The sequence below is a fragment of the Dendrobates tinctorius genome, unplaced genomic scaffold (assembly GCF_039654945.1).
Source record: "Dendrobates tinctorius isolate UK_male_01 unplaced genomic scaffold, ASM3965494v1 ptg000075l, whole genome shotgun sequence".
Taxonomy (NCBI): domain Eukaryota; kingdom Metazoa; phylum Chordata; class Amphibia; order Anura; family Dendrobatidae; genus Dendrobates; species Dendrobates tinctorius.
This window is the reverse complement of record NW_027361743.1, coordinates 40,317,218-40,326,250: the sequence shown is the minus strand read 5'-3', so window position 1 is coordinate 40,326,250 and position 9,033 is coordinate 40,317,218. Positions and strand designations below refer to the sequence as shown.

At 47.6% G+C, this 9,033-nt stretch overlaps 1 protein-coding gene across 2 annotated transcripts in view; it reads right to left on the bottom strand.

The window, feature by feature from the left end:
* Positions 1-993: 993 nt before the first annotated feature.
* PDS5B (PDS5 cohesin associated factor B) overlaps positions 994-9,033 on the bottom strand; it is a 238,732-nt gene continuing 230,692 nt past the window's right edge. For both annotated transcript variants that reach the window (XM_073583194.1, XM_073583193.1), the window contains 3 exons: positions 3,047-3,145; positions 2,150-2,288; positions 994-1,775 (listed from right to left, as the gene is read on the bottom strand). In XM_073583194.1, coding sequence (XP_073439295.1) covers positions 1,746-1,775; positions 2,150-2,288; positions 3,047-3,145 — 268 coding nt within the window. In that variant the 3' untranslated portion in view covers positions 994-1,745. The remainder of the gene's footprint in view (positions 1,776-2,149; positions 2,289-3,046; positions 3,146-9,033) is intronic.

Genomic DNA, 9,033 nt, shown 5'->3' with positions numbered 1-9,033 from the left:
TGTATGGTAGGAGACCCAGGAAGACCCCACTTCTTACCCTGAGACATAAAAAAGCCAGGCTGGAGTTCGCCAAAACTTACCTGAAAAAGCCTAAAACGTTTTGGAAGAATGTTCTCTGGTCAGATGAGACAAAAGTAGAGCTTTTTGGGCAAAGGCATCAACATAGTTTACAGGAGAAAAAAAAGAGGCATTCAAAGAAAAAAACCACGGTCCCTATAGTCAAACATGGCGGAGGTTCCCTGATGTTTTGGGGTTGCTTTGCTGCCTCTGGCACTGGACTGCTTGACCGTGTGCATGGCATTATGAAGTCTGAAGACTACCAACAAATTTTGCAGCATAATGTAGGGCCCAGTGTGAGAAAGCTGGGTCTCCCTCAGAGGTCATGGGACTTCCAGCAGGACAATGACCCAAAACACACTTCAAAAAGCACTAGAAGATGGTTTGAGAGAAAGCACTGGAGACTTCTAAGGTGGCCAGCAATGAGTCCAGACCTGACCTTTTTGCTTCATTTTCTTTTGTGTTTTTTCATTTAAGACAAATTAAATGAAGATAATAATACCAAAGAATTTGTGTTTGCAATCATTTTCAGGAAGAAACTGAGTACTATCTGACAGAATTGCAGGGGTGTCAATACTTTTGGCCACAACTGTAGGTCTGGCCAGCATAAGTGCACATACTCTATTTGGATACTGCAGAGGAAAGACTGCCTCATCTTGCAGCATGGAGGATCGCAGAATGTTATGGTAGCAGTGCGGGCATGTCTCTGGAACGAACTGTCAATCATAGGAAGTCATGGGGCTAGGAAGTGGTGCACTCCTCAAGACTGAATGTGGTACTAACCCATTTACCATTGGTGTCACTTACTTTCCACATCTAACACTTCTGAGCAGTCTTACAATGTCAGGCAAAGTTTACCTCTACCTAAACAGAGGTAAAATTCTAGGAGCCAAATAGTGCACCAAATGAAAATCCAAATTACAACAAACTAAAAAAAACGGATAAAATAGGTAGCGTCTTTAATACATTATTTTCATAGCACAAACACTTTTAAAAATTATAATAGTTTAAAATTGTTTTTTTTCATACAGTTTTGCAATGCCACAATACAGCCAGCCAGGTCTGGCAACAATACTGAGGTGAAAAAAGACAGCAATCTAACCAGGTCAGGTTGTGTCACCCTATTGAACATTAGGTTTCTGAATTTAAAAAAAAAAAATGAAAAAAAAAAAGAAAAACATCGAGGGGAGCACCATGAAAGACCAAAAAATGTGGCCAAGAGTTCACAGAGCATTAAATAATTGAAAGTTGAAATACCCTTTTACTTACAACATAACCATGTCGGAATAAAATATGACACTTTCCAAAATGATTTCTTTCACAGTAAAAGGCCAAAGAAATTACTACACACACAATGGCAAATATTGCTTCATTTTCATCCGTCATATTGGAAATTCAGATGGCCATCCATTTTTTTTTTTTTGTCAGTTAAAGCTGCAAAATAAAAGCTATACAAGCACTTTATGAAGCATAAAAAAAGAACTATGTACAGATTTAAGGTCTACATATGTCCAGCACACGGTACAAACCACACAAAATATCCACAGCGAATGATAAACAATTGTGGCTGGAGTTGCAGGGGTATGAAATTCATTCTCGTTGTCAGTGCATGGCCCCACTGTGTACATGAACAGCCCCAGTCCGTTTTCATCATCTACATCTCTTCCAGGACAGCTGTGTTTGTTCCTTCATCGTTTTTTAGCAGATCGACGCCGTACCTGTGATGAGATTAAACTTTAATCATCTGCAACCTGCACGCAGCTCAATAATTATAGCTGCTGGATAACTAAAAGTATAGTGCTGTACCACTTCAAGTGGAATAAAAGCAACTAAAAAATTAATATGTATGTACAACTAGATAACGAGGCAAAAGGTACTTGGTGGCCACTTCATCAATTTTACAGGAAAAAAAAACAAACAAAGCAATTACAGTGACTAAAATTGTGTATAAGTATCTTAAAAGAATTCTCCCATTAAAAAAAGATCACCAGGGTATGCCATCACTTTATGATCAGCTAGGGTCTGACCTCTGGCATCCGTGGATGGACCTCCATTATGAAGTGCCAATATGCTTTGACACTATTGAACTTACAGATGCAGGTGTAACTTCTTCCTCATCTGTATCTTCTTCCCGGGATGCATCACTAAAAGCTGGGCTATTGTGAGATACATCCATTTCTTCATCCGAATCGGGCTCTTTACTTATGACTTTTCGCGGTCGACCTACATTACTAAAACAATTGACATAAAAAAATAAAAAGGTTCGGATTTCTTATGCCAAACAAGCACAACAATCCGACAGAATGCTTATATATGAATCGTATGCTATAAACTACTGTACAAATTTTATCATCTAAAGGGATTGTATGACACTTTTTTCTAGGCTTGGACCATTCTAAAGCAATAAAATAGAGACACTCACTACCCAGCGCTTCTGTGGATCCAGCGCACGTCGCTCTAGAAGGCAACAGTATGATCAAATGACTAGAAGGGTGCGTCATCAGAGAAACATAAGATGACAAGATCTTCTCGTCTTATGATTGCTGCAGCTGACCTGCTTCCGAAAGGGAGCAGACACCACTTTTGGTGCCGGTACAAACCTCTTTAGGGGCATGCTCTGGATCCACAGAGGTGTTGATTCTGCTTGTATTAAAATCATCCATACTTAAAGAAAAGGAATTCAGTGTTGGACAGCCACTTTAACTCTATAGCTACAAAAAAGGGTTTAAAGCCTTAAGAAAAACAGTGCATCAAATTTTAGACAAACCCTAAAGAAAATGGTCGACCTCATCTACTCACATGGCAATATTTTTTCAGCTGAAATTGAGTTGTCCACGAATGGGTACAATTATTTTTTTACTTAAATGCATATATAAATATAAATTTTCTTTGCAACTGGGCTTCATTAAAAAAAAAATGTTTTATCACTTTAACTATCAAATACATGCATTTCAATTACGGGGGTGGGTTGACAGGTTGAATAAATTACCCTTTTTTTTCCTGTGCTGGGCGATTTTTGGGTGGCCTGCCTCGTCTTTTCTGTGGTGTATTTTGAGATGTCTCCAAAGTTGATTCTGACTTGTCAGATCTAAAAGAAAGTTGCTTATTAGTACTATCGTATTATGGAGCACAAGTGTAAGACTATGTTCTGTTCTTACAGAGTTCAAGTGTTATTTTAGCATAATTTCTTTAAAAACCGCCTCAAAAGCTGCTTAAAAAATGCTTGAAAGTCTCATTTACTTTAACCCCTTCACTACCAAGGGTGGTTTGCACGTTAACTCCTGGGCCAATTTTTACAATTCTGACCACTGTCCCTTTATGAGGTCATAACTCTGAAATGCTTCCATGGATCCCGGTGATTCTGACACTGTTTTCTCATGACATATTGTACTTCATGTTAGTGGTAAAATTGCATTCAAATAACTTGCGTTTATTTGAGAAAAAAATGGAAATTTGGCGAAAATTTTGAAAATGTCGCAATTTTCCAACAATTCTTATTTTTTAAAGAGTAACAGGACCCTAAAAGATATTGTGCAATTTATCCTGAGTGCACTGATACCCCACATGTGGGGGTAAACCACTATTTGGGCGCATGGCAGAGCTCGGAAGGGAAGCAGCACCATTTGACGTTTTTGGCTGGAATTGAGATCGGACACCATGTCGCGTTTGGAAAACCCCTGATGTACCAAAACAGTAGAAACTCCCCACAAATGACACCATTTTGGAAACTAGACCCCCCAAGGAACTTATCTAGATGTGTGGTGAGCACTTTGAATGCCCCAGTGCTTCACAGAAGTTTATAACGCCCGGGCGTGAAAATAAAAAAATCGTATTTTTTCCACAAACAATCTTTTAGTCCCCATTTTTTTTTATTTTCCCAAGGGTAACAGGAGAAATTGGACCCCAAAAGTTGTTGTCCAATTTGTCTTGAGTACGCTGACACCCCATATGTGGGAGAAAACTACTGTATGGGGACACGTCGGGGCTCGGAAGGGAAGTAGTGACGTTTTGGAATGCAGACTTTGATGGAATGGTCTGCGGGTGTCATGTTGCCTTTGGAGAGCCCCTAATGTACCTAAACAGTGGAAACCCCCCACAAATGACCCCATTTTGGAAACTAGACCCCCTGAGGAACTTATCTAGATGTGTGGTGAGCACTTTGAACCCCCAAGGGCTTCACAGAAGTTTATAATGCCCAGGCATGAAAATAAAAAACAGGATTTTTTGGGTTGCTTACCGTAAAATCTGTTTCTCGGAGCCTTCACTGGGGGACACAGAGACCATGGGTGTATGCTGCTGCCACTAGGAGGCTGACACTATGCACAAAAAAAGGTTAGCCCCTCCTCCGCCGTATACACCCCACCGACCGGCAGGAAGTTCCTCAGTTAGTCAGAAAGCAGAATAGATTGAGAACAGAACAAACAACTCAACTGTAACAAACCGACAAACATAAGAACAGGAGTTGTAGAACATGGGAGGGTGCTGTGTCCCCCAATGAAGGCTCCGAGAAACAGATTTTACGGTAAGCAACCCAAAAAATCCTGTTTTCTCGTTCGCCTTATTGGGGGACACAGACCATGGAACGTCCCATAGCAGTCCCTGGGGTGGGAAACAAACTTCCATCAGGCCAGTGGACTCGCCACCGCAGCCTGCAGAATCCTTCTACCTAGGCTGGCGTCCGCCGAAGCGTAGGTGTGGACCCTGTAGAATTTCACAAAGGTGTGAACCGATGACCACGTTGCAGCCTTGCAAAGCTGCAGCGCGGAAGCTCTGTGGCGCACCGCCCAGGAGGCACCCACCGCCCGGGTAGAGTGCGCTCTGACCCCTGGAGGGGCCACTCGATGCTTGACCCGGTATGCCTCCAAAATTGCCGATCTGATCCAGCGCGCAATAGTGGCCTTTGAGGCTGGGTGACCTTTCTCGCCCCGTCAGGAATGATGAACAGAGAGTCTGACTTCCGCAAGGAAGTCGTCCGGGCTAGATAGACTCTCAATGCCCTGACTAGGTCCAGCTTGTTCAAGGACCGCTCCCGAGGGTGAGCTGGGCTCGGGCAGAAGGATGGCAGAACAATGTCCTCATTGAGGTGAAACGAAGATACCACCTTCGGAAGAAAAGAGGGCGGAGGCCGCAGAACTACCTTGTCCTGATGAAGGACCAAAAAAGGAGAGCGGCAAGAAAGTGCTGCCAATTCCGACACGCGCCGGATGGAGGTAATGGCCACCAGAAAGGCCACTTTCCAAGAAAGGAGGGAAAGGGAAACGTCCCTGAGAGGTTCAAAAGGAGGACCCTGCAGAACCTGAAGAACCAAATTAAGATCCCAAGGATCCACGGGCGCTCGGTACGGAGGAACCGTGTGAGCCACCCTGGAGGAAGGTTTTGACCTGGGGCCGGGAGGCCAGCGTTTTCTGAAATAAAATGGACAGTGCCGAAACTTGACCCTTCATGGAACTGAGAGCAAGCCCCGCATCCAGCCCTGCCTGCAGAAACGCCCGAATAGAAGGGAGCGAAAAAACCAAGGGCGCGATGTCATTGGTCTCACACCAGGAGAAATAGGCTTTCCAAGTACAGTAATAGATCTTCGAAGAAGAAGGCTTTCTGGCGCGGATCATGGTATGAATCACCCGATCAGAGAATCCTGCCCGTCTCAAAACCTCGGTCTCAACAGCCACGCCGTTAAATTGAGCGACCGAGAATTGGGGTGGCAAATCGGGCCTTGAGACAACAGATCTGCCCTGTCAGGAAGCTTCCAGGGAGCGTCCGCGAGAAGGTTGACAATGTCCGCGAACCAAGACCTTCTGGGCCAATTCGGGGCGATGAGGATGACTGGAATCCCCTCTGCTTTGATTTTCTTCAACAACTTGGGAAGAAGAGGCAGAGGAGGGAACAGGTAGGGGAGCTCGAACTGTGACCAAGGGACGGCCAGAGCGTCGGCGCCCACTGCCAGAGGGTCCCGAGACCTGGACACGAATTGTGGGACTTTCCTGTTGAGGCGAGATGCCATGAGGTCTACATCCGGAGTTCCCCACCGACGGCAGAGCAGATGAAACACCTCCGGATGTAGGGACCATTCCCCTGCCGCGAGACCCTCGCGGCTGAGGAAATCGGCGGCCCAGTTGTCCACGCCGGGAATGTGAACCGCGGAAATCGTTGGAACAAAGGTCTCTGCCCATTGAAGAATTCTGGACACTTCCGCCAGAGCTGAGACACTCCGTGTCCCCCCTTGGCGGTTGATATACGCCACCGCTGTGGCATTGTCTGTCTGAATCCTGACAGGCAGGCCCTTGAGGCGCCTTTCCCAGTGGACGAGAGCTAGATGGATCGCTCGTATCTCTAGGACATTGATCTGCAGAGCTGATTCCTGAGTCGACCATCGACCCTGAACAGTGTGATTGCGGAACACTGCACCCAAGCCGATGAGGCTGGCGTCCGTAGTGACAATCTGCCAGTGAACGGGAAGAAAAGACCGCCCCAAGAGAATGAGGGGAGACGTCAACCACCAGTTGAGAGACCGCTTGATCCGGCATGAAAGACGAACCGGACGATCCAGAGATAGAGCCGACCTGTTCCACCTGGACAAAATGGCCTGCTGGAGTGGCCTGGCGTGAAATTGGGCAAAGGGAACTGCCTCTATCGCCGCCACCATCTTCCCCAGGACCCTCATGGCTGTCCTGAGGGATGGAAATCGTGTGATCTGTAATAATCGCACGCCCTGCTGCAGGGAAAGGATCTTGTCTTGTGGGAGAAATACCCTTGACCGACGAGTGTCGAACAGAAGGCCCAGAAACACAAGGCGTTGAGTAGGGACCAGACAGGACTTTTTCCGGTTGATGATCCACCCAAAACTGGACAGGGTGTCTAGAACGATCGCCACACTTAGGCGGGCCTGTTGAAAGGAGGGAGCCTTGATCAGGATATCATCGAGGTAAGGAAAAAGAACGAGACCTCTGATCCTCAACAAGGCCATCAACGCCGCCATAATCTTCGTGAAGACTCTGGGAGCGGTGGCGAGCCCGAAAGGAAGCGCGACGAACTGGTAATGTTCGTGGTGAATCGCAAACCGCAGGAACTTCTGATGTCCGGGAAATATGGGCACATGCAGATAGGCATCTTGGATGTCTATGGAACCCATGAATTCCTGCTCCTCCATGGAAGCAATTACCGAGCGTACAGACTCCATCCGGAAGTGGCGAAGGCGAACTCTCTTGTTGAGTAACTTGAGATCCAAAATGGGCCGAACTGCCCCGTCCTTTTTCGGCACCACAAACAGGTTTGAATAAAACCCTGTGAAGCGTTCCGATTCGGGAACGGGCACAATCACCCCGGAACTGAGAAGAGAGGCGATGGCCGAACAGAACCCCGGGACCAAGGCCGGATCCCTCGGCGGACGGGATTGGAAGAAGCGATCCCGTGGAAGAGAAATGAACTCTATTTTGTATCCAGTTGATACAACCTCTCTGACCCAAGCGTCCTCTACTGAGGCGAGCCAGACGTCGCTGAAGAAAAGAAGTCGACCTCCCAATTGGAAGGGACCCCCGGGAGACCGATGGTAGTCATGCGGATGTAGACCGTCCAGATCTAGATCTGGACGGTCTTCCCTGGGAAGAGTGGGACCGCCAGGACGGAGTGGGCCTGAAGGAAACCTTCTTTCTTTCCTGACGTGCCTGTGGCCTTTGCTGGTTGGAAGGGTTTTCCGCCGTATTGAAACGGCGGAAAGTCCGAAAGGAACGAAACTGACGCCTTGGAGGAGGTCTGCGAGGCTTGGAGGGGAGAAGAGAACTCGTATCTCCGGTAGCGTCCTTAATAATCTGATCCAATTGTGATCCGAAGAGACGCACTCCCTGAAAAGGTAGATTGGTCAGAGACTTTTTAGAGGACAAGTCCGCCTGCCAGGCCTTGAGCCAAATTGTACGTCGGATTGCCACGATGTTACTTGACGCCTGAACTGCGCAAGATGCGGCATCCAGGGAGGCATAAAGCAGATAATCCCCCGCATGGGAAATCTGATTGGCGAGATCGGCCAAATGCTCTGGTCGTGCCTTATCCAGAATGCCCTGCCGAAGGTCGTCTGCCCAAGTGGATATGGCCTTTGCTGCCCAAGAAGAAGCAAAGACTGGACATACCGCTGACGATGCCGCTTCGAAGGCAGATTTTGCTAGAGATTCTATGATCCTATCATTAGAATCTTTTAGAGACGCCACACCTGACAGCGGAAGGACCGTATTATTAGAAAGTCTGGACACGGGAGGGTCCACCGAGGGAGAAGCGGCCCAGTTGTCCGTGAGCTCTTTAGCAAATGGGTACAGTACGCCGAGACGCTTTCCTCTTTGAAAGCGTCTGGTCGGATCTACTCTCTCCCTTGTAAAAATCTTTCCAAACTCAGAATGGAAGGGAAACACCCTGGATGGTGTTTCCGCCCGTCTGAACGAAACCTCCTGATCTGAGGATTTCGCAGGGGCGTCAGCGATGTCAAAGGTATGGTGAATCGCAGCAATGAGGTTTTGTACCGTAACCTTCATGTTCGCATCCTGGTCCGAATCCAGCTCTAAGACCCCTTCCGATTCCGAAAGCGCTTCGCCTGACTCGGGAGAGGAGGCCCGAGAGGGAGACTGCTGGGGACTATGGGGTGAGGTAGGACGAGGGGAGGACTCCGCCTGGAGGTCCTGCCTGGGCCTCTTGCGACTGCCGCTGGCTGGCTCAGATGGGACGTCCTGAGACGTGCTGGGTCCCGCCGAAGCTCCCAAGGGCAACTTGTCCAGAACGGCTACTAGGGACTGAGACACCTTGGTGAGGTCTGCCACTGACTGTGATAGAGAGGAGGCCCAGCCCGGCATGGGGGGCTCACTCACCACTGGGGCTATGGATGGCTCCTGAGCGGCGTCGGGCTGGATTGGATTGCTACAGTCCAGGCAGAGGGGAGTGGACTGACCTGAGGGAAGTTTGCGATTGCAAGAAGAGCACGCAAAGTACTTGACTAAG